This window comes from Boleophthalmus pectinirostris, unplaced genomic scaffold, assembly GCF_026225935.1.
Source record: "Boleophthalmus pectinirostris isolate CB_2022bp ecotype Guang Dong unplaced genomic scaffold, ASM2622593v1 HiC_scaffold_7, whole genome shotgun sequence".
Lineage (NCBI taxonomy): Eukaryota > Metazoa > Chordata > Actinopteri > Gobiiformes > Gobiidae > Boleophthalmus > Boleophthalmus pectinirostris.
In genome coordinates, this window is record NW_026571473.1 from 12,752,629 (window position 1) to 12,779,526 (window position 26,898).

At 38.9% G+C, this 26,898-nt stretch overlaps 1 protein-coding gene across 1 annotated transcript in view; it reads right to left on the reverse strand.

Moving 5' to 3' along the window:
* Positions 1-13,424: 13,424 nt before the first annotated feature.
* Positions 13,425-26,898, reverse strand: part of LOC110172262 (adenylate cyclase type 1-like) — a 62,128-nt gene continuing 48,654 nt past the window's right edge. Inside the window, exons 15-20 of the mRNA XM_055164769.1 lie at positions 25,229-25,345; positions 20,671-20,817; positions 19,316-19,414; positions 18,392-18,506; positions 16,050-16,174; positions 13,425-15,725 (exon numbers count right to left, since the gene is read on the reverse strand). Of these exons, the coding sequence (XP_055020744.1) occupies positions 15,396-15,725; positions 16,050-16,174; positions 18,392-18,506; positions 19,316-19,414; positions 20,671-20,817; positions 25,229-25,345 (933 nt within the window). The 3' untranslated portion in view covers positions 13,425-15,395. The remainder of the gene's footprint in view (positions 15,726-16,049; positions 16,175-18,391; positions 18,507-19,315; positions 19,415-20,670; positions 20,818-25,228; positions 25,346-26,898) is intronic.

The following is a 26,898-nucleotide window of genomic DNA, read 5'->3' on the forward strand; positions in this document are numbered from 1 at the left end:
TCACCTTTATGTTGTACATGAATTTGGACGAGTCATGGCCTAAGCATCCAGCACTAATACCAGCGCGCCGTGACCTCTGTCATGCTCCCAAAACTATAGGCTACATGACAAGTCTCATGCACATGAACGGAAGTACAAGAATATTCTCACAGAAGAGTTTTAGGCCAAGATAGACATGAATGTGTAGAGTAGTCCAATACTACTAATAGATCTAACCTTGTAGGCCATTGTGAATTATTTACTTAGGGTACTGGTTTTGGCCGTCTGCATGTCCCAGATTTGGTTTAAAAGCATTAAATGCAAATAGTCATGCATAGTAACATTTGACTTGTACACTATAGGGCAATTTAAGTCCAGGCTGGATTATGCCTATCAAATCATACTATTACATCCTATACATTTCTCATTCACAGACATAACAACAGTTTAGTTGGGACAACTTGTGGTAGTAGTAGGCCTATAAGTGACTCTGAATTATTTATTTATTATTTATTTATTTTAGTGGGACAGTGAATATTAATGGACAGATAAGATACAGCATGAATGTAAACATATCTGATTATAGCCAAAAGCCATGCCCCCAACCAAGCAGAAATATTTAATTCATTTTCTATAGCTTCAAGGGTTTGTGAGATAAGAAATGTCCAAAAACACCACTATGATTCCCCACATATTGTGTATTATCAATCAAGGGAAATGCAATTCTCAAAAAATGGCAAATCTCTAACTATTTAACATTTAACATCAGTTCAGTGAAATTTTGTGAAGTACAATTAAATGTTGAGAATTACAAAGATTAGTATTATAAAACAAAAACAAAACAGAACTCTATCTTTAAAAGAATTTTGAGTGTAGATCTTTTTTAGAATGTACACTGAAGCTTTATTATTAGTGTAAAACATGCTGTCAAACTGTTGTCACTTGCAGATTAGCTCACCAGTGCTTTTGCAAATCACTCAGGGTTCCAGCAATTATATGCTTGTCTATACATGCTTTTTCTGCATGTTCCGCCGACTTTCCTCTTATTATGTCTCACTTTAGGCCATCTTATTTATTTCATCTTTGTTCACCAGTTGTACTATTTACATTACACAAAAATCACAAGGGGACTATAGACAAAGGTTTTCCCAATATTATACATATTGGCATACTACAAACTATCTGGCAAAGGACTAAAGAGCTACTCAATTTTTATTCATTGTCATTAAATAAATTATATGTTGCAAATCAGAACATATAAGTAGGAGCACGAGTTGTTGTGTTTCCCCATAACATGTGTGGGAGATCCCTTTGTGCTTGTCCTCAGCTGAACCCTATTAACTCCAGCAATGGAATGAAAGTGGTGAGAGTGGGAGCGGGAGTTGCTATGGAGATGAGATTGCATAGTGTAAGGTTCCACCGTATGGTATTCAATTTATCCATCTTACATTAAATTACCTGTATTTTTATTGTTCAAACAGGGTCGCTTCTTCACAGATCTGATTTGTAACTTAGCCTGGGGTTGTCACTGGCTTGTCTATAGAGTTAGATAAGTTTAAAGTCACACTGTGGAATATTCTAGACAAAGCGATAACATCTATATGACACAAGCACGTGGTGGACACTTCCCCCAGAAAATTTACATAGTACACCTTTATGGCTGTCATCACTTCAACCATGAGCTTTGTTGTTTAAGCTGCTATTTATGATCTGTGTGACAAGAAACCTTAAAAGAGGCTTCCCAAAGTTGTCCAAAACAGGACCTGTCTACTTATTGCATGTTGCAAAGAACAGAAACATGAAATCCACTCACATGCGCTTCGCCCCGCCTCAGCTGGTCAAACACACAAGAGTTATCTAGGGTCAAGGGCAGAGCCGCATACAACCCATAAAGCTGTATTGGTATTGCATGATAAGGGGGATTTGGCTCTTTCATATATCCCATGACAGAGATCAAACACTACCTAAACGCCCCAAGAGAGGAATGTTTACCTTTGACAAAAGCACAGTGAAAAACAGTTATGTTGTGTCAGGAGCAGCCCACACCCACACACACCCACCCACCATGTAGGCTCCATTCACCGCCAGCTAAGCCTTGGACTCTGCATGGCGGGTAAACAGGGGGGATCTATGAGAGAGGAGTCCCGAAAAACAGGGCTTTGTTTGAGCTCACGCCCACAGAAAGAATGCACACCTGCTGAATGCTCTACACAGTCATCCGGAGAGGCTAAGACAGAGGAATAAACACAGAGACAGACAGGTTAGGCTGAGAAGACCCATTCAAAACATAAGCCACAATACAAGAAGAAGCGTTAGATAAGGTGTGTGACTGTACCTGGCATGCAAGGGCATCAGTCTGATTTACAATAAGTTTAGTCATCAACTGATACAATATTACATCATGTTTGAGTGCAACCAAAGGACCAGAAATGTGAGCACAGACACCATAAAACACAAAGAAGTAAAAGGATGATGCAACAATCAATGCTTGAAAAAACTGTCACTCTCAAATTATTTATATATTCATGGGTTTATATATTCGTGTTATATAGGTATATATTCCTGATATATACAGAATTTCAGGGCATTGCCAATTGTTAATCACTATGGCAACAGTCCATTTTCATCTCTCTGGACCTATGAATATAGACCCCCATGCATTAGTTGTGTTTATATATATATTTTTTATCCAAAAATATATTGTGTTGACTTTGTAGATTAGGTTATAACATTTGTTACACAGACAGAATGGGTAGCATTGTCACCTCTCAGCAAGAACGTTTCAGGTTTGACTCCAGGGCTAGATGGGAGATGGGGCACAGCAGCTGTTTGGCTAACACTCACACCTCACAGCAATAAGGTTCCAGGTTCAACTCCCAGGTCACCTTTCTGTGCAGTGTTTGCATGCTTCTTTTTGTGTCTGTGTGGGTTTCCTCCAGGCACTCCAGTTTCCCCATTCATTCAAAACATGCACAAAGGTAAAATTCTCTACTGAATCAATAAGCAACTTTGATTTATAATCAAATCAAATCATTAAAACGTGCCACACACATGTTGCTCTGTCTGTGGTAACAGCAGCCCCAGGGCAGACTGCTACTGTGCCAATGGCCTATCCAACCTCTGTCAAACATAATCACATAAACACATGTGTGCATAGGCTGTAGTTTACATTCAGCTGAACTAAAAAGAACAGACTTTACTGATCAATCACACTGATTCCCTCAAACAATAGTAACATTACACTTAACAAAATAAATGGCTCTGAGAGTGGCATAACAATGAGTCATTTTTTCCTGGTCTTGAGCTTGTTTTATTTACTGTACAAGTGTTAAGAACCCTGTGTTTGTGAGTAGGAAATTGCTGAACAGGGGAAATAGCCGGATGAACATATTTGGATTACTTTTGGCTTGGTACATCCATTTGTTAATATGGTTTAGATTAGATCTAAACACTTGTGCGTCATTCTGTGCCTTGTGAGTGTCCTGCACATTCTTGTGTTTATATCGAGCAGAACACCAGGACAGCTCCGATGGGACGCCTCCAGTGCAGCATTGCTGCCCTGTCCCTCTGCAAAGCCATTCTTTTTCTCATGCAATCTTCTTAATCAGATAAACTGTGCCTTCATAAATACAATGGTTTAAATGCAGAGTGAGTCAATGCCTAAAGTGTATACAGCTGGTGTGCTTATGGCAAGTGCAACATTATAGTCACTCAATAATAAAACTTTTTTGTTTACAATTGAGACTTTTTTCTAGTTTCCCCCTCTAGTAGTAGTTCAGTGATTCTTGATGACAGTGTGTACTGACTCACAGAATTATCAGATTATTGAAATGTCTTGTAAACAGTTATATCTGATGTGAGTAATCTGATTTCCTTCTGATTGTTCACACTTGTGCAGGCTTGACAAGGAAAAGTGTGCAAACTAATGTGGCAAAGACAAAAATGAAAGAGCGAGAGAAAAATAAAAGTTATTTTAGAATTCATTCTACTTGGTCTTCCAAATACAACAGATCTAATTATGGGGTGATCTGATTATTCTAGTGATTTGATTTTGACTAGCCATGTAAATGTGCTCAGTGACTAAGACTCATTAGTCTCATTGGTTGCTCTCCTCAAATGGATGTCCAGGACTCTTGGCATGTTTTAACTTCACTTGTGCGACTGTGTGCTTCTGTATCCGTGTTGCGTTTGCTGCCTTGTGATTGTTCTTATTCTTGTGTGTGGGAAACCCAGGAAATGCCGGCTCCCATGCGCCAGAAGCCATTGTACTGGTTTCCTCTGCTTTGGGTGAGTGTTTGGCCGCAGTGCTTCCCTCTAGCGCGCTCGACCTCTAATGATGAGAAGTGTAGAGGAGGAGCTAGAGGACTGGACTTGGCAAAAGTAACTGGAAATAATCTCATGAATGGGTCAGAGGAGGTGTGCTGTAGCTGCTTTTGTTTTATTATTGTGTCCCTGCAAACCACAAAAATAAGATTCCGGTTCAAATGTGGACAGCCTCTCTCCCCACACCTCTCCACACCTCCTCTGGCACACGAGAGATTTCAGCCCAAATCAGAGAGTCCATGTACAAAAGAGCAGGCTGTCCTGAACATGCACATCAAACTAGAGGAAGTAAACACAAAGTCAAGTACAGTTTGAACAGACGAGGTGTTCTATTCATTCACTTTCTTTGTGGGTCAGTGTACCGTACCTGTAATCACTGCTCCTTTATAAACACCTTTATCCTGAGTGAGGTATAAAAATAGTGCTGAAAATGTGGTGCACACAACACTTCCTATGTACTGCCAGAGCTTTGATAATCTTTGTGATAGAATGGGACTGCAGTGGTTCAGTTGGGTGTTCCACCACAAACACAAATAACTTTACATTCTTTATTCTCTTTATGGTAGATTTATTTTAATATTGAGAGAATATCAAAAAGAAAATCCAGAAAATCACATTATACAGTAGAAAATATATTAATTGATTTGCATTGCATTCTGTGAAATAAGCATTACACCAACACCAACCAACACCAACCATTAAGATTTCTGTCTTCCATAGGCTAGTTAAACACTCCTGAATTAGACTCCTGTTTTAACTATTCACCTGTATAAAAGACACCTGTGCGCAGAATCAGTCAATCAATCAGACTCCAAACTCTCCTATATGGGAAAGATCAAAGAGCTGTCGAAGGATGTCCGGGGCAAGATTGTAGACCTGCACGAGGCTGGAATAGCCTACAAAATCATAAGCAAAAGCTGGTGTTAAGGAGACAACTGTTGGTGCAATTGTTAGAAAATTTGAAAAATACAAAATGGCCATCAATGGACCTTGGTTTGGGGTTCCACACAAGGTCTCACCTCGTGGGGTTTCAATGATCATGAGAACAGTGAGAAATCAGCCCAGATGTACACAGGAGGAGCTAGTCAATTATCTCAAGGCAGCTGGGACCACAGTCACCAAGAAAACCATTGGTAACACTTAAAATACTGTAGTGTTCACAAGGTCTCCCTGCTTAAGAAGACACATGTGCAGGCCCACCTGAAGTTTGCCAATGAACATCTGAATGATTTAGAGAGTGAGTGGGAGAAGGTGCTGTGGTCAGGTGAGACCAAAACTGAGCTCTTTGGCATCTCACCATATGGGGGAAGAGAAATGCTGCCTGCAAGAACACCGTCAAGCATGGAGATGGAAACATTATGCTTTGGGAGTGTTTGTCTGCCAAGGGCACAGGACAACTTCACCACGTCAATGGGAGGATGGACGGAGTCATGTACCATACAATCCTGAGTGACAACCTCCTTGAAACTAAAAATGGGTCATGGATGGGTTTTCCAACACAGCAGTGACCCAAAACACACAAGAAGAGTGGACCAAAATTCTTTCTGATATATGCAAAAACCTGGTCATCAGCTACAAGAAATGTCTAAGCTCTGTGCTTGCAAACAAGGTTTTGCCACCAAGTATTGTCTTTTTTGGCTAGAGGGTTCAAATACTTATTTCATTCAATGAAATGCTCATCAGCTTCTATATTTTCATTAAAGTCTTTTTTCTGTATTTTCTTTTTGATATTCTGTCTCTCACTGGTAAAATAAACATACCATTAAAATGATAGACCGTTCATTTCTTTGTTGCTTTTCCGCCTTCATGTGCTTTACATTAAGAAACCACACACCTATTCACACACACTCATACACCGGTGTACAAAGATACTGGGAGTGAGGTGAATTAAGTGTCTTGGCCAGAGACATAACAACAGCATTCGTCTGCTGGAGCCAGAATCACACCACCAACCTGCAGGTCAGTGAATCTGACCGCTCTGGTCGCACTGATGTCTGATTGGCCTCTGATGCAGAATGTACATGTGTGTCAGTTAGCCCCAGGGCAGCTGTAGCAACAAAAGTCCACTACCAGAGCAGTGACCAAGAAGTGAATGAATAAGATGCTTAGAGAATCCTTAGAGATCATCAGTTTGTAACAGAATTAATTGTACTAGTCTAGAACCCTCAAAAAGAACAAAATTAATGTCTGTCACAACTGAAGGCCCTGACGCATTTTAAGTTTACATAAGGTTTAATTGTGTTTATCTGAGTGGTGGAAAAAAAAACTAAAATACAGTGTCATCAGTGTCAACAATTTCACAGTCATCTCAACCCACAGCTCAGCCTGACCCCCCCACTTTGGGAGCCACTGTTTTAGTGGGTTAGTGTTTAGTATTTTGATGGGTCACTGAATCTGTGGTCACTATCGGCTCAGCCTTTGATAGTCATTGTGACATTTTGTACATGTTTTGAAGTGAAATGGTTCTCCTGGTCACATTCCACTGGACTGGTGTATATAGACCAAACAAGCAGGAGCGTTGTGAGGGGTCAGCAGGGGTCACAATGTCTTACACAACACACAGTTCACTGACCTTTCGGTATCAAGCTCTCCGGGGAAAACAGCTACACAGCAGAACAACAGTGGTGGATGGGAAAGCACTTGATGAGGAATAATCTTCCAGAGGATGTTTTTACCGCTAATCAGAACAGGCGTGTTTATGTTTTTCACCCCATTTGAACAAAGTTGTGAAATCAGGTTTCTTAGAATGACACTATGAGCTGCATCATGGTTATGTATTGATTTCATTAAAACAAATTGAAAAGGTTTCTGTTTTCTCATGTACTTCCTGGTCACGCATGCATCAGAGTATTTAGAGGGCTGTTTTTCGTTAAACTACTGTGACGGCAAATGATGACGATGAGTGTGTGAGTTCAGGTTTGTTTTTGCACTGAGAGAGCAGGTTAATCTTTAAGCCTTCTCAACCACACGACTAATTCATAAAAAAACTATTGACATGGAGGCCCTTGCTGATTTGATGTTTGTAAGATAAGTCACAACAATACACTTAAGACTGTTAAATACCTATTTCCTTTTGTGATGGATTGGTTAGTTTTACAAGATCAGGTCAATAAGTGTAATTTAGTAATATTATTAAAATATCGAACTAATTGACAGAGCAGCTTGTTTCTCTTTGGGTCATTTGAGGTGTAAATAAGAATGATGTGTCATGTGTTTATGTCTATTCTGCACTCTAGGTTAAAGTGGCTAGGGCAGGACACAGCTCTCCCACACAGCACCATTTGAAGTATCAAAGATGAATGAAAAAATCTTTATTGAACTCGTGATAAAAAAAGAAAAAGTTAAATATACATTTTGCTTGAAGGGTACATGTTATGCTTTTTCTGATCTGTGTTATAATGTAGTTTTCTCATCACAAACGTACATGGAGTTGTGTTTTGTTTTATCCACCTGTTTACCACACAAACTGCATATTTAGGAGTTCTTCATTCACACAGAAAACACTCTGTTCCACCTTGTGATGTCATGTGGTAATACATGAAATGCTCTACTGTGTTTTTAAACTTCCTACACATTCACTAGAATAATTTGGATTATTTTCTGTCCTGGAATTGCAACCTCAGCTAAACAAAGGGTACAAGGGAACAGTTGACTTGAAAACTACAGCTTCATGAAGTCACAAGGTGGAACAGAGCATTTAGAGCTTTGGAGATATAAAATGACTAATAATAAAGAGTTACTCAAACATGTGAATGGAATAAAAAAAACAACTCCAGGTATATTTTTGAGGAGGTAACACCATTCTAACATGGATTAAAGCTCACAAGACAGTTTAGCGTAATATAGGACCTTTAAATATATGAAGTGTTGATTTGTGTTACTATATTCTACAGATATTTTCCATACTACTCTAATGATGAATATATAGTCGCACGGATTTGATCAATCATTTGTTTTTGCTAATAAATAAAAATGTTTCATGTCAAAAATATTCCACTTCTCCTTAAGGGTCCTTTGATTCTTGTGAGCTTTAAGCTATGATAAAATGTTGATACCTCATCAAAAACATACCTGGAGTTTTGTTTCATTTACACATGTTTGAGTAGCCCTTTAGTACATCTCCAAAGCTCAATATGTTCTGATCCACCTTCTGATGTCATGTAGGGCTCATTTTCACCTTTTACGTTTTGTTCAGTAGGGACAGATGATTCCAGGCCTGAAATAATCCAAATGAAGGTGTACAGAGTTTAAAAACACAATGGAGCACTTCCTGTATTACCACACAACATCACAAGGTGTATGTGAGTGTTTTTGGTCTGAGAGAAGAACTCAGCCTAAATATGCAGGGTTTGTGTGTTAGACGTGTGAATGAAACTAAACACAACTCCAAGTATGTTTTTGATAACGAAACAACTTTAATCATCAACAAAAAAATACAGTGTTATGGGCCCTTTAAGAGTTGTTCACGTGTTTTAAAACCATCTCGTATCCTCCCAGCCTCAGAGCAAGCAGCCTGTTTGTTCTCAGCTCCATGTTGCAGACGTAATAACTATTTGATGTTTAGCTGCAAGTTGACCATTTGTTTGGCGTCACTCACACTCCAAAACTGACCCCCTCCCCTTGAACATGACTCCAAACAGCACTTGTACATAAATACAGAAGGGAACAGTGTGATGCAGATCTGCAGCTGGCCCCTGTCCCTCCCACGTCCCACAGTCCAGATGCCAGCAGCATTTACAGTAAGAGATGTTATGACACGGGGGGTCAATGGGGAATGGTCCAGAGGAGGAGGGAGCAGTAAAACTCATATTAACCCCGTGGTGTCCGCTCAGAGATGTCTGCTCTGGCCCAGCTGTGAATGTGGCTGCAAAAAGGCCCATTTCCGCTGACTGATCTGGAGGTGTGAGTGCTTTGGTGTGTGTGATCAGATCAGAGAGAGAGGCAGGGGGTAAACAAGGGTTTCCTCTTAAAGTAATGACATTCTCTGGTGGTGATGACTGCACAAAATCACAAGGTAAAGCACATTTCATTGTCCATGTATATTTAACCTCTGCATTTGACCCATCCTTCAAAGCCACTGGAACAACCTGTTAAGAACAGTGGGCGCCAGAACGTTTAGAACTATTAATCTTTTTTTCCTGTATGTCTATGACTGAGTGTTATCATGGTGACACAATGCACACATTAGCTTTAAGTTTTAAAGTTTTAAGATTGTCTGAAGACTCAAGTTAAAAATACAAAATGTGTTTAAACAACACATTTTCTGGAACTTGTGATCAATACAAATGTTCATGGTTCTGTTTAGGTGTTTGATGTTCAACAAAAAACACGAGTGTGACTAACTGAAAAAACTGTTGGCTAATGCAAGAGAGCTTGTGACTGTAATGTTATTTGAGAGACTTGCTCAACAGCACAATCAGCTCACCTTTTGTAGTTTCAGGTAAATCAGTTCTTTATGGTCAAATAAACCCTTTTCACAATGTCCGGAAGTGTCACAATGTAGGGTAAATGTCACTTATGTTAATGCTTTTCCGTGGCAAAATATCTGTGGAAATGTTTCACATATTTTCCACCAGCTTCATGAATCTGCCCCATTACCAAATCTTCTGTCTATGAAGAATTTATCCACAACTATCACAGTAAGAAAAACAAAAACGTAAAGGCGAAGAATGACTCGCATTAGTGAACTACTCCTGAGCAAATCTAACATTATGGACTAATGCTAGTTGTCGTTCGCCGTTTTTGTCTTTCTTACCTTGATAGTTATGGATAAATTCTTCATGGACAGAATATGTCCTTTGTCGACCTTGTTGGATGAAGATTTGGGCAGATTTATGAAGCTGGTGGAAAATATGAAACATTTCCACAGATATTTTGCCATAGAAAAGCATTAACGAAACGCATTAACTACATCGTGACACTTCCGGTCATTGTGAAAAAGGTCTATGGTGTTAAAATAATAGATTAAAGTCTAACTTGAGCTTCTGACAGAGCAGTACCTACAGTTAGCATCACAACCCCAGGGAATGTTGATGGCATCACCTGCAAAGTATCAATAGGCTTGGTCAGGAGTACCTTAGCTGGATTATTACACCTACGGTTCATGTTTTGGGTTGATGGGGGAAAAAGGAGAAAGCCCACCCAAACAAACATGCAACCTGCATACAAAGAAGCCCGGGAATCAAACCAGGAACCTTCTTGCAGTGAGGCATGAGTTCTATAGAGAGGTAAACATGAGGGCTACGAGAGTTAAGCATTGGGAAAGGATGGGGGACAGTTTTATCATTACTGGTGGGAAAACACAACTGGATGGCTTCATGTCAGGACGTGTTTTGTTGTGTTGTCATGGTGACCTGTCAATCAGGATGCTACACATGTCACGGCAAATTTTCACGTTGCTGATGAATGTTGGGCACCGCTTCCTCCTCTGACAGGACTCTGCGCAAAGGCACCAGATAAGACACTTTTGTTTTGGTTTGTTTCTTCCGAGCTGTTTCCCATTTCTGCTGTGAATACTGTGGCATGTTTACATCCAGGAGAATTCCTTTCACTAATTTCACTATTGTACTCTTTCTGGTGTCATTATTTCAGTGTGTGGTGGGCAGTTGTTATGACATATGTGTTGTCAGGTTGAAGTGGAAAAAAGCAATAGTGACTCATGTAAACACATACAAATCAACACTCGGGGTGGTACAAATGGATGTTTTGCTGCTGATGAATTTCCCTTTAAGTTTGTTTGATGAAAACAGCAGGACAATATCACATGACAAAACAGATCCAGGAATTATGAGCAGTAGGTAAATAAGTAAATTAGTAGAGAAAAAAAGGGGATGAATGCAATTTTAAGCCTTGGGCAGTTTACATAACAGATAATAGTCAGTTTGTCGTAGTAATGCAGACTTTACTCATAGAATTATGGGTAATCAGATCCAGTCATTTGATTTCCAGAATCCAACAATTAGAGATGGAAGATATTGGCAAAAATGTGTATCTTGATTTATCTTGATTGCATGATAACAATATTCAGACAGCATTTCAACAACACGTCAGGAATGTGCTAAAATGTAAATGTACTTGGTTGATTTGGTTGAGGTTCAAGTCTAGCACAAAACATGTATGGACCATAAAATTAACCACAAGATTATAGAAATATCAGATTTTTTTCTCTCTTTTTGAGATAATTGCTAAAGGGCCCATATTACACTGTTTTCTGCACTATGTTATAATGTTGTTTCCTCATCAAAAACATGCCTGAAGTTGTGTTTTGGTTCGTTCACACATGCTTAACGCACAAACCCTGCATATTTAGGCTGAGTTCTGTTCTCAAATGGAAACCTTGTGATGTCATGTAGATGTACATACAGGACGTGCTCCACTGTATTTTTAAACTTTATACACCTTCACTAGATTCATTTGGATAATTTCATCCCATGCCAGTCTATACTGAAATAAAAGTAAAAAGTAGCTGTTAACTTGAGAACATGGCATCACAAGGTGGAGCATTTTGAGATGTATACAGAGTAATAATAAAGGGTTTCTCAAACGTGTGAATGAAACTAAATACAACTCCAGGTATGCTTTTCAGGAGGTAATAGCATTATATCATGTCTTAAAGCTCACAAGAGTCAATAGTACACAAATACTATAGGACCTCATTTGAGATATCTCTAAAACAGAAATGGTAATATTGTCTATTTTTTTATGTAGCTATAACCTCTGCCTTTATATTAACTAAAAGACACAAGACAAAAGCTAAAAGAATGTATGAAAAGAACCACCATTTGTACTGTATTAGCTCTAAGTCTCTAAAGTTCATCTAAGTGCAGTAGAACCCATTGCACTGTGACTGCTGTTGACTCTCTGATCACACGTCAAACATTGTAACAGGCCCAAACCTTTGTCAACACAAGTAGCATTCAACAAAGCATTCAACATCCATTTCTACATACTTTGCAGCTAATGTCATCAACATTCCCTGGAGATGTGACGCTAACTGTAGACACTGCTCTGTCTGAGGCTTTATTAGACTTTAATCTGAGCTTTATTTTAACACAATCTGACAAGAAAGAACTGACTTAGCTGGAACTACAGCAGGTGAACTGATTTTTAGTGTTAAACATGTTTCCACTATATACATGTAGAACACCCCCCTGCATGTGTCTGCAACATATTAATATTCAACTATATTTGTTTGTCCAGTTATTTTAGTTTAACTTGCTGATAATACTACATTTGGTTTAATAACACAGTATTTTATGCATGCACTATTTGATCATAGTTCATATATTATATACATATCATACATATTTTCCTGTTATTATTATTCCTAGTTTTTATGTTTGTTTTTTTTTCTTGGATTTTAATAAGTACAATTTTCATCTTAATTTCATGTGCATAAATCAGATAGTCAAATTCATCTCTCTAAAGTCTAAACTCTGCTCTAAACAACAGAATTGGCACAGCCCTGTAATTGAGAACTTGAAATTTCTATGAAATGATCTATATTTGATTAAAATACTATTAATTTCACAGCCATCTCTAGTAGTATAAACATAAACAGAACAGGTATTTGTACTATAACACCAAGCGGTTACCTAATCTCTTGAATAACATGCTGGTATGATATTGGTGCCTTCTGACGGCAGTAAAAACATAGAAAGGGCTGCTGGACTTAGAGTTAAGCCGATGTTTTGTTCCTTGACCTAAAATGCACCGTTCAAGTGTTTTTGTCTTTCCCCGCATACCAAGCATATCAGCGTATAGAGAGAAACAGCACTGTCATGGTGCACTAATAACCCATGTGTTCATAACATCAGCACGAGGCCCAGACTGAAAAACACCAGCCTTGACCCCAATGTGGTCCCACCTCTCTGCATCAGCCACTGTTGTCTTTTCCTTATGTAACGTTATCATTGGCCTCCCCTGGACATAGAGTGAAAATAAGCAACAGAAAGTCCAAATCCAGTCGTGCCTCACTGGCTTTATTTTGTAATACGCCAATATCATTGCAGTGCAAACACAGTATAAAATATCGTCTTTAACAAAATGTACATTCACATAAACATCTCCATAAATACATCTCCAACAAAAGACAAAGATCTGGTCATTCATAATATAGCTCTGAAAAAGACAGTAATAGCTAGTAATACCTACATATAACAATTGAAACCCGTATTATACAGTAAGAAAATATTAAATTTACAGGAAAAATATTGTACATAACCCTTTCCATCAATGTTACTGACTGTTAAAGCAAGTGTATAAAAATCCTCATTTAAACCTCTTGGAAACTCAAAGAAAGCGCTTAAGCTATTGTGACTACACAATATTTAAATTACAAGTTCATTTCATCAGGCCTCCAAATAAATATATCCAAAATCAACACTTGCCATTGTTTTTGTTATAAAACCAGCAAGGATCTTAAACATCTTAAAACATCAAAATACAGGCATCCAAAAAAAGAAAATCCACAACAGTTGTAGCCACACGTTCAGTAGTGCTACAGCTCAACACGATCAACTTGATATGTTTATGAAAATAGGTTGGCACATTTGAAAACCAGCTACCTGTTGACCCCAACAGGAAGAAAGGGAGAGGAGAAGTCCCACCCCTTGCCTGATGTCAATCTGTCCTGAAATGTCCTCAAAACACACCAAGCTCATGGAGAAGACACAGTCAAAAAGCACCTGACATTCAAGGAGGACTGCTACCTTGAGCGCATGCATGAGAACTACATGAAGAAGAGCCACCCTGCTGCTTGGGCTGTGTCTGTCTCATCAAAGCATGCATGTAAGAGCCATGTAGTGTAATGTAAGGCTCAGACCACGCACGCTCTACAGATTAGAGGAGAGCTGAGGCTGTGGTTAGCCCCGCTGTAAGTAGCATGCTCACTGCAAAGTCAATCTTCTGGGTTGTTTGAGGAAGTCAGATACAGAGGTTTGGGTGTCTCCTCATAAACAGCAGTTTTCTTTTGTACCAAAGCAGCTTTTAGAAGTGTTCATAAAAATAGTAGATAACAGAATATCTTAACCATAGAAAATATTCTTAATAATAAACAAGCACGCTGAAAATGTCTTTTAAAATATAACATCAGAAGGAAGGAATCACTCAATCACACAATACAGAAAATTAAGGTTTAAGTCATGCTTCAGATCCATAGAGATACAGATTGTGTGGCTAGCTATGCACACTCTATTGGCTACATACACTATCAGGTCAAAATAGGGTCCAGCTGGCTACAGCATGCAAGTGGGGAACAGGCTGAAGAGACAAACCAAGTTATTGCTACACTTTGACAAGGAAGAATCTGGAAGTCAAGCATCACAGGGAAACAGACAGCAAACATGAGCGTAATGCAGCAGTGGCATCATGCACTTAAAAACACTGAGCCCAGGCCCAGGGAGTCCTAGTTCACCTCATGTGCCATTTGAGGGTAAAGGTAAAGGGGCTTGTGCCACAAAGAAACCACGTCACCGAACCGGCAATGACAAAGGCAATGCCCTCCTGTGTCTGGCAAGTTTTACTACTAACCGCCATGTATGCAAGCATTTGGCTTCATCCCCTTAAATGAATGTTACATCTGATGACAAAGCTCCAGTAACTACTTCAACTGTGCTAATTGGTCTTCAGTTAATCGATAAAGAACCTGAAAGGCAACATAAAATGGCATTTTGAGGAGTGGTTGCTAAGGCAACAACACTGATTTGGTTTAATACTGAGAGAAAGGGTAGGTTAAAGTGATTAAAGGACTTTCCATTAGTGGAGGCTTGTTGTGCTACACAATCGATTGTGCATTGTTTAGAGATTTTAGCCTGTTAAAGTGGTGGATACAGTTTGAATTCCTGGAGATGTCCTTGGCCTTTGATTGGTTACAGAGCAACGTGGCTAGAGCATCCTGTATCCTGTCCACGGCACCCTGCAGAGTAAAGCAACACACAGGGCTCAGGTGAGAGGGGCTAGGCCTCCTCCAATGCCCATGGTCAGTCCTGCATGAAACTAGGGCCCAATACTGGCTTCCTATTGGACGAGGAGTGTCTGTGTGTAGCAGAAAGCAGGTGAAGCTTTCTCATCCATAGTCTTTATGCACATGTCCCTCAGACCATGGCCACAGGGACAGAGGGCAGGTACCTGGTGGTGCTGGTGGAGGCGGTGGGTTTGGTGGTCCCGGGACTGGCTGTCCTCATGGTGGCGTATGTGGTGACCGTGGGGGCAGGGCTTAGCCTGGTGCACACACTGCCATGGCTGAAGGCGCTGGATCTCCGTTCCGAGTTTGTTTGTTGGTGTTGTGAATGAGCTGGCCTGCTGCCCGGCCTCCGCCCTTTCAGGAAGTACGTGAGCATCTGACCTTTGCCCTTTACACTGACCTGACCCCTGCACTCGAAATCGTAGAAGTCTGTGATGAGACGATAGACATCCTCGGTCACCTAGGATGCATACATATGTTTGTTTCTCAAGGTCACAGGACTTTATTTAAAAACTACATGAAGAAGAGCCACCATGCAAAATTACAATTCACAGAACATTTCTCTTGAAATAAGAGCAGTTGCCACATTTAGAAATTTCCCAAATGTTTTGGGCAATTGACTTAATAATAAATAAATCATATATTAATGAATAATTAATAATTAATAATTTTAGGATGAATAAAAAAATAAATAAAACACTGCATGGCAAGATTAGCGCTGTTCATCATGCTCATTCATAAAATGAATTGTCTATAAATAAACCAAGAGCCCAGATTAGCACACCTGTATCTTTCCTTGTACTCCAGTGCTGTCCATCCGACTGGCAACGTTCACCGTGTTTCCCCAGATGTCATACTGAGGTCTCCTGGCTCCTATCACCCCGGCAACCACTGGACCCACATTGATACCTAAAGAACAATTGCAGAATTTAATTATGATGATAAATGAACCATCTATGCACAGCTACCTTACCAGCCTGTCGCAGTGTTATCTGAATCTTTATTGCCACCAGTGAATGAATATTAGAGTGGACTGCGTCAGCCTTACCTCTTCCCATCCTGGGTGTACCCTGCCTAAAGCATTACTTTGTTCAGCTCTAGTTACTGGTGTAAACCTAGTGGTAGAATAATAATCAATCATTCAAAAACTTTTGTTTTTGTTTGTGAAGTCGGTTGGGTATATGGTTTGTGATTATTTACATTTTTAAATATTACTGTGTCACTTTTCTGCCACCTGTTTGTCCCCATGGAGATGTTATTGCATTGCATCATATATATGGCATTAAAAGCAGAAGACACCACCAGGTCAAGTTACAAGTTAGATCTATGAAGTGTTGACCCCACTTAAAGTAAGAATTTACATTTTTAAGGTATTAAGGTATTTTCTTTGCACTATATACACCTATAATTGAATACATGCAAGACAAATAAGTCTAATGCCATACTGTGGAACATTCGTAGGCAGGCTATACAAAAACATTCCATGGAGACAAGAGGGTGGCAACCCCAAACCAGAAAAGTTAGTGTTTTAAATGTTTTAAATTTGAGTGTGTTTAAAGTCCTTGTGTTTTTTAGTATAAAACATATATCTCCTTGATGGCTACAGGAGCCAAAATCCATTAGCATGCTGCTTTATACAGTATATCTGTACTGGAGTTAATTGGTCAATTGTATGAAAAAAAATATGTGCAGGCCCTTTTTATCTTGCTTATTATGCATATTGTGTCCATTCATGCAACAACAGCAGTGATCCCCACCAGAGAAGTTGTACTGTTTTTAATGTTTTAAATTTGAGTGGCTTTAAAATCCTAATGTTTTAGAGTAGTAAAAGGTAGAGCTCCATTGCAGTTACAGGAATCTAATAAAAGCTGAGGAAAAGTGTCTTTAAATAAACAGAGCCCGTGGAGAGAGTGGAGACAGGATGGCACTGTGTACACCAGGCTCTGTTGTGACTGTGCAGGGTTCTCCAGTCACAGGCTCCCCACAGGAAGCCCACACAATGGAGCCCAGAGCCAGGGGTCTGCTGTGACGAGCTTCCTGCATGCTCTGCTCTTTTTCTGATGCACTTCCTTCAAACTTACTGGCATTGTGCAGCAATAGGCACCAGGGCAACGGGGTACCTATATTAACCTATAAACCACTGTGAGCATTAACGGTCGCCATGGTTTTTTAGTTCAGTAATTAATGTATATGTATCTATATAATGTAATAGAAAGACATTTGAGGTCCTAGCTGTTGTTGCATGAATGGAGACATTATGCATATGAAGCAAGATAAAAATGGCCTGCACACATTTTTTTTTCATGCAATTAACTCCAGTACAACGATACTGTAAAAGCTCTTAAGGTGAAAATGAGACAAATGGCTTTGCCTCTCCACTCTCTGCATCTTTTTCTAGAGTGTTTTACTCTCTGCAAAACAGAAAGTGTGCAATTAGCATGCTAATGTTTGTTTGCTCTATCGTGACAATAAACTCCACTCACATGCTTCTCAAAGTTGTGAAAAATCATTATAAATTCATTGTAGGAGATAATTAGGATGCTTAAAATGCAGGATGCTCAAAAAAGTTTAAAATTAAATGTTTTCACTTTTTAAAAACAGTACAAATCAGATAAAGCACCTTTAAGTATCAATCAGAATAAGGAAAAAAAAATATTGTTAATTCACTGTGGAAGTAACTGGGGGTAGGAATTTGTAAATTTTTCTTCTTCCCACTCCTGTTTGAGCTAAAATGGAAACGTGGTGGATGTTTGCTAATGTATTGTTGCATCTGAGTCACAGGTTGGTGGTGCGATTCCGGCTCCCACCGTTGAATGCAGTTGTTGTGTCCTTAGGCAAGACACATAACCCACCTTGGCCCCAGTGTCTGAGTACACTGGTGTGTAAGTGTGTGTGTAAAAGGGTGAGTGGTTCCTTGATGTTAAGCGCTTTGACTGTCTGAAAGAGGAAAAGGGTTGTATAAAAATTTGTCCATTTACCATTTATGTGGAAGTGTGTGTATAGATGGACCATACAAATTGAATCATATTTATCTGTTACTTTCATTTTACCATATAAACATAAATAAAGTATACTCTGTCATAACCTCAATTAATAAAGATGAATGAATCCTGTGCTTTCACTCACCCACTCTCAGCACGAAGTCATTATAGGACTGGTAGTTGATGGCATCCAGCACATCAAACATCTCAATGGCAAAATCAGACACTGTGCATAAATGGGAGGTGATGGACTTCTTAGCCTGTAATTAACATAAACATCACCCAAAAATAAGGTTCAGACTTATAGAAATAATAAGATTAATATAATATAAATGTAATGATACACTACCACTGAAATGTTTGGACACACCATTTCATTCAGTGTTTTCTTTTTTTTCTAAATGTTTACTACTTTCTACATTTTATATACATACAGAAGACAGTGAGTATATGAAGTAAGATATATGGAATTACGTAGCAAAGCAAAATAAAAAATAAAAATAAACTAAAGTATTTTTAATATTTTACATTCAAAAGCAGTAGTTTTCAAGTGAACAGTTACGTTTTAGCTTTGGTTCAGTAGAAATGGGGAATTCCAGGTCTGAAATTATCTAAATGATTCTAGTGAAGGTGTTTGGAGTTTAAACACACAGGGGTGCACTTCATCACACTATGTCAAAAAGAGGAACAGAGTGATTTCTGTTTAAAAAAGGAACCCAGCATAAAAATGCATGGTTCATGGCTAAACATGTATGTATGAAACGAAACAAAACACAACTCCAGGTATGCTTTGGATGAGTAAACAACATGATAACATAGATCAGAAAATAGCATAATACAGGCCCTTTAAAAATGTCATCATGCACAAACACTATTCACTAAGCACATTCTGGATGCTGATCATTTGCTGGATGTTGATGTGTTGCATACATACACATGCACATGCACACACGCACACATGCACACACGCATACGCACACGCACGCACACAGACATACAGACACACACACTCTCACGCATAGATAGATACACACACTCACACAACACTAAATGTAGTCACTGTGTGTACCTTGGAGGCAGTTGTAGGAACCAGCCCTACTGCAGCCATATAAGTACTGCCAATGGTTTTGATTTTCTCAATGTCTCTGTAGCACTCCTTATCCATGAGCTAGAAAGAGAACAGAAAGTACAAGCACATAACCAAAACTCCATGTGTTCTGTAGCTCAAACCATCACAGTGACCTGCACACTGGCACTGCTTCTGGACCATTTAAATGGTTTTGCAGCCCCTATGTTCAGTGTTTAATTGTTAACTACTGCAGTGTTTCCTATGTGAGCACTTGTCAGGGGGTACTTGGAATGATTTCAGATTTAAAAGAAGAATGGAACTGAATGGTATTTGAATATAGGATCTTCTTCTGTGTAGTGTATTTTACATTCTTAAGAATAATTCAGCAGGATAATTTTGGCATAAATTTGATTAAAAACAAGAAAACATAGTTGTAATAATTAGCAATGTACTTGTAAACGGTACCGTTAATAGGGGTAACTCAGAGTGTGAGATGATGCTTAGGGGGGTACTCAAGAAAAAAAGGGTTGGGAACCAATGGATGTATTTCCCAAGAAAGTATTTGACATAGCCATCCTGAATTATTCTTTTTCAGGTACTTCAACGTGAGTAGATAAGTACATAATTGTGCATGTTGTTTGTTGTAAAACGCAATATTTATCTAAGATTTGACAGAAATTGACTTCCAGCGACTTCCAGTTTAAACCTGCAGAGGTGATAGGCCCCACCTTTTCAGTGGGAAATTCTCTGTAGCCATCATTAGATATTCATTCATGTGAAAATGCAACTTTTCTGAGCACTCAACCCTCAAACGCAGGATGATACAGGAATCCTCAAACATGAATAATTCAAAAGATTAAAGCTAATAATGCAGAAACACTGTTATAACATGGTTCAAAGCTCATAAAAGTCTATTTGCATGGCTACGATCTCAACTCAGCTGTTACAACTTGTACAAAGGGTGGGATCAGAACTCTGTAGGGTCTCCCAATGTTCTGAGGTTGGTCTAAATGTGCTTTATAAAATTGACACTGACAATTAAATATACGATTTTAGTCAATGAGTGTGTTGTAACCACATCTAGTTTACAGAAGTTATATTTCGGGAAACAAGAACAAAAAAAGAGAAATGATTTTTGCGTTAGCTTGTTCGCATAAATGACTGCTTGCCGTTGCTGATTATAGATTGATCCAGCCCAAAAGTCATCTGTAAGTAATTCCTCATTGCAACGAACTTTCCCAACCGCGACCGTAGCTTATTATTATGCGTCAATAAACACAGTGTTGAGTCATGCCTATGGTTTTATCTTCATCATCTTCAGATTTATGTTTCCTAAAGACCCACTAAGTACCCACCTCATCGAAGTCGGCGATGATCTCATTGAGGAGCCTCAGACACTCCACTCCCATGTTGTTCCCATCAAGCTCAATGTAGAAGTCATTAAAGTTTGCAATGGAGGCGAATAGGACTCCAACCTGGGCATATGACTGGTAGTACAGGTCCTGTGTCACAGTGAGGAGACAGCAGATATCAGAGGGAATATTCATTGGGTTTCAGCATTTTGATCTTGACATTTATCCATATTAAAGATATTATATTTTACTGTTACTATTGATATAAGATACAAGTTATGTTTTGTTCAATAGTGTGAAATTGCAGTAAAATTAATCGTAATCAAATCAAAGTTGCAATTTAAATGAACACAATTAATACATGGCAAAGGCTGCAATTTTACAAGTACCATAATTTTCTGCACAAACAACTAAATATTATGTCTTATTCTGCATAAAAACTGTTAACCCTGTAGTAATCTGTACAGATGTTCTGAAAAATGATTCTTGTATTAGTTTGTCAGTTCATTCAGTTCAGTCTCTTTGTCAAGGCTCCTGGACATATTCAAAATGTAACCTTTGAACAGAATCATATTATTAAAATAGAAATCACAAACATGTTGCCAATCGTGATGTGTCTCTGAAAAATTACAAGTAGAGTTTTTCCCCAAATTGCTGAAGTCCTGCTTGAAACAAAACAGTTCAGCAAATTTAATAATCGCAATGGCAGTGCTCCTATTTTATCAATCTGAACCCCATAAATAGGTTACATAATTTATTTTTGCTATTTGATGAGTGAGAAGATTATTCCAAAAAAAGAGGTATAATTAATTCGTGAATCATAAACCTGCTCTCATAGCACAGGGATTACCTGAGATGGTATGTAGTCATTTCTTAAAGGTTGTATGGAGGATTTTTTTTTTGTTTCAAATTGTCAATGATAGCATTATAGAGGTGCAGTAGCCTTGTAATTATGATGACCAAAAAAAAGAGAATAAAAATTCATCAACTCTGGACGTGGTGGGGCTAAACATTTGCCAATAGATAATGACACTGCCTCGTTATCTGTTAGCTGACAGGCTGTCAATCAAACTCCCTACGTTTCTAGCGTAACTGACTTGCCTGCGCACCGCCGGTACGTGGTTTACGTACGCCTGTCATGCAGTCCACAGACGTAAGCCACACAGACGCTGTTTACTCCACCAACGCAACAGTTCTTAGTGGCTTTTTTTGACCTATATCTTCCTCGCAGTTAGCACAAAGTTTGTTGCAATGGCAGACAAGAATCCAGGAGCAGTTAGCCGCAAAAGAAAGTCCATTTTTGAGATTGCTGAAAGCAGAAGACAAGGGGAAAAGCAGCAAAGCCAAACTAAGGTGATTCTTATAGATTCATTCCAGCGATGGCGCGACTGAAGCAGACGCAGGGTCTTAAGACTGACGCATTGGTACTCCTGGACAGGTCACTTCTGCTTATTATGAAAATGTACTTTATTTCCGAGAGCTAGTCAAACGTTTTTCAGGACACGAAAGCGATATCCTATGTCTGAAAACGTAATTTTCAAGGCAAAGAAAGAGTCCGCTTGCTGCTGCGTGTTGTAGCTAGTTCATTCGCACTGAATCTCCGCGCAACCTTCTCTGCACCCCTTCCTGCTCCTCTCCCCGCTGCCCATTCCACTCTTCCCCCTGCTCCTCACTTCTCCGGGCACGGAATCTCCGCGCACCGTTCCCCTCTCCTCTCTCTGCTCCCTGCTCCGCTCTTCTCCCTGCTCCTCACTTCTCGTCCGCGCACGAAATGTCCGCGCACCCGCTCCCCCGCTCCTCACTTCTCCGCCTTGCCTAACCAACACTGTAGTTAGTTGTTTACAAGTCATGTGCAGCGCACCGGCTGTAAACAAACCTGTTTCTGGCGTAAGGAGGAGGCGGGAGGAGGCGTTTCTACGTAGGGAGCTGTGGGGGAGGGGGGGTGGTTTCACGCATGCGCAACATTTGAAAAAGGACAAACAGTCGCTGGATTTCTCGTTCCTTGGAAAATCCTCTATACAACCTTTAAAATTGCACTATGTAACTGGTGGAGGGCCCATCATATTTTTTTTTTACCTGTACTACACCTCAGTTTTACATTATGTACATCTTTAGAATGTTGTGAAGTCAAGTGAATGCATCCTACGGCAAAATGCTAATCTCTTAATCCAACGTGGCCAAAAATCATTAATCAAATGTCAAGATTTGTTAACACATAGATCTGTGACTAGTTTGAAGAGTGCTCATTCATGTAAAAGATAAGATGGTTTCACATAAATTTTTTATTGTTTGATTGGTTGTCTGAGCCCTAGATTAAAGCTCATTTTAAGAGGTGGAATTCCTAGAAAGTCTTTCACAATTCTGCAAAATGTAAATGAAATATGACCTTTGAGTCTTCCAAGAAGAACTATTGAGAAAACCCCAGTTGTATTGTAAAAACAAAAATGAGCCTTGATACTGTTTGTTTTTCTTCTTTTTGTAGGGAGAATGAGAGCTAGCAATGGTCAATGTATTGTGTTAGTTGAGCTTTTGATTGGTCCATCAGTTTTCTATCATTGCTAAAGGTTTCTGGGGCAGCCTGACAGGAACCCATCTCCAGATCTCGAGCTAGGCTTGGTTAGGACAACCTTTGCTGGAAGATTTTGTGCATGTTTTGGGTTGACAGGTGAGGAAACCTACTCAGATAGGGAGAGAAACATGCAAACTCTTGCTGTGAGGTGAGAGTGCTAGTCACTAAGCCAACGTGCTGCACGTCCAGAGGTGTCAAGCAAAGTCAAAATAAAAAATGTTAATTTTTTTCTCTTATACTCTGGGGAACAAATCAAAAATATGGCTGAAATACATAAACAAAGCCAGTAAGCCAGCTTGTGTGTAGCAACTGTAAACCCTGATATAACAAAAACAAATGGAATGTTATAGTGAAAGCTTTGAAATCCCTAAACAGCTTCCTACTGCGTAGTGTTATGAATACAGTGGAGGGTGAACTTTAGCCCAGAGGAAGTGGTTTCATTCACAGCGGCTCTGGGGGTCAGTCATTTGCCGGAAACACACTGGACGGACTTCCTGCTCACACAGTTAACAAGCTTCAAATTATTCCATTTATTTTTTATCATACAAATGCCACTACACTACATTAAGTATTAAGCATTAAATGTCATTGTGATTCAGTCCTGTATATGTTCTATTATATATATATATATATATATATATATATATATATATATATATATATATATATATATATAGATATATAGATATAGATATATATATATATATATAGATATATATATAGATATAGATATATATACAAGAAACACTATAGTGAGATAACAGCAAACTAGGTATGTGAAAGTTGCAGCTTGAATTACGCTATGAGAAGAGTAACCACCAGTGTAATTCAAGGAAGTGAATGTGCTTTGGAAACATATGAGCCATGTTAAATATATTTTATTGAGATAGTAAATGATAGTGATTTTCATTCCAGTCACTACCTGTTACAACATCAGCTCACGAGCAGGGATGGGTCTTTGAAGGTGAAAAGGAAACACTTAAACTCAGGTTTCCTCCCATGCTATCAAATGTGCTCAGAACTGTCAGTACCCACAAGTCATCTTTTAGGACTGTACTTATGACCTTATCGCTAAGCAACGATATGAACACAACCAACAAAAACAAACACGCAACAACATTTGCATACTGAATTTTATAATACAGTTAAATCTGGTTTTTACTATTTTATTAAAGATACAAAAATAATTTTCTAATTATGATTTAAAAAATCTTTCTCATTCTTACTATCAATAGGGTCTCTCTTCAATCAAATCTAACCTGTAACTAGGCATAGGGTTGGAGATGTATGAGTGAAATGCCATACTGTGGAACATTCCATACAAAGCAATAAGATTTCCATGGAAACAATCTGGTGGTACAGCCTCCATCAGAAAAGTTAGGATATAATATAAATCAAATGTTATTTATAAATTATCAATAACTATTTACATATTTAGATATTGCTACTTTTCAGTGACATCACGCTCAGGGTGTGCTACATGTATCTGATGGAATGTCCAGCAGTTACCATGGTGACACAATGCACACATTAGCAAACTCTGTCAAAAAGTCTTAAGATTGTTTGAAAATTCACAAAAACACAAATGGATTTAAATAACACAAAACCTGTGATCATATGAGTGCTCAGGGTCCTGTTTGGATTTTCAACAACAACAAAAAACTGAGGGCTAATGCTATCTAGCTTGTGACTAATTTTATGTGTGAGAGCCTTGCTTAACAGCGCAAATGATCTCTTTTATTGTAGTTCCAGCTAAGTCACAATATTGTCTTAAAATAAAGCACAGATTAAAGTCTAATAAAACCTCAGACAGAGCAGAGCCTACTGTTAGCATCACACCCCCAGGGAAGTGGAGAGAGGGGGGCTGAGGGGCTGGATATCTGAAGCACATTTCTTAAAAAGCCAGAGCAGTTTGGACCTGCTTCCTGCGTACACACTGACGCACTGTAGATTGACACGGGACAGGTCTGATCTTGCTGTAGAAATACTCACCATGTTCCTGGGGTTGGACATGAGAAAGTGCTGAGCCACATGCGCAGGCAGCAGGTTAAACAAGATCCTCTTGTTGTCAAGCTTCACCTTCTCCATATCATCTCTCTCTTCCTCCGCCTACAACGTACACACACACACACAGACACGCACGCACGCACACACACACACACACACACACACACACACAGACACACACACACACGCACGCACGCACACACACACACACACACACACACACACACACAGACACACACACACACACACACACACACACACACACACAGAAGCAGAGATGCAGTTCAAAAAGATGCTCCAAACCTGCTCAAAGCCAGCTGTAATGTCTTATCTCTGCCACTAGAGGGAGGTAAAGTTTTGCAAACAGGGGGACTGCTGAAAATAGAAACATGCATATTGTCATGATGCACTGTGACAGGAGCTAACCAATCACATTTCAGGAGAAAATGTGCAGTGAATATTTTTGGAAACGCAACAAAGCAGTTCAAAAGACACTCCCAGGTTTAAAAAAAAAACAAAATCTCAGTGCAGAATAAACACTTTGGAGTTTTGAGAAAGGTTGCTGTTAGTTAAAAATAAATAGCAACCTTATTTCAACATCTTTTAATAATTTATGGGGCACAAAAGCACAACACTAGAGCCAAGACTATTCAGTTGAAGTGCACATTTCTCAGTGTTTTGAAGAGGGACAAACAAAATCTTAATTATATTATTTAGTGCTGAAACTACATTTTTTCCATTTCAAGGATATAATGAGTTACTACTGCTCATTGAAAATAGATAAAGCATGTTGTCACACGTCGTCATAGGATTTTAAGTTGGCCTGGTGTTTAAACCAATTGAAGTTTTTAAGATTAAAGACATAGTGTTCATCCTGTGTTGTATGTGTGATGAGAGTGGGGAGAGGAGTGGGCTGTGGAAGTTTTTGTTTTTGTTTTTTTTCCCTTTATTTGTCTTTTTGTTCTGTTTTGTATTATTTCAAAATTGTAAAATAAATAAATAAAAAACATAGCATTCATTCAAAAATATTCTGACACTATATAGGCCTATTGATAAAATAAAGTGTTTACTAGTAGTGACCCTGCATCTTATCAGGTTATGACTTTTTAATTTTATATTGTTGTTGTTATGCATTTTTATGAACACTTGGCACATCAAACTAACAATGCTAAGTTGTTAAACTGAGTTCTGTAGATTCATATTATCGTTAGCTGTCTTGCAGCATTGTAATCAAGTCATGTTACTATTTATACATAACTGCATCTCAGAAGCATCCAGAACCCAGTAGTTGTTCTTTGTTATTGTGTAATTGAGAGTTTCCTAAAAATAACACCTGACACCTTTGAGACACCTTATGCCTAGGTTAACTCAGACACGAGACCCGTGTTTCTATGGCAACACTATGTCACTTGCGAACCAACAATAGGCAACAAAACAGCAAAACGGTTTGTAGCTTTTGCACAAGTATCTTTCATTATGTTAATATGATCTGTTGTCAATCTGATTATTCGTATATCCTTTATAAATATATATTACATTTGATATTGAAGTTCAAAAATCCAGCAACGAGGCATAATAAACCAACATACATAAAGGTGCATTGTGTAACTTTTCTGGTGGAGGGCCCATCACCTGCTTGTTTCTATGGATATGTC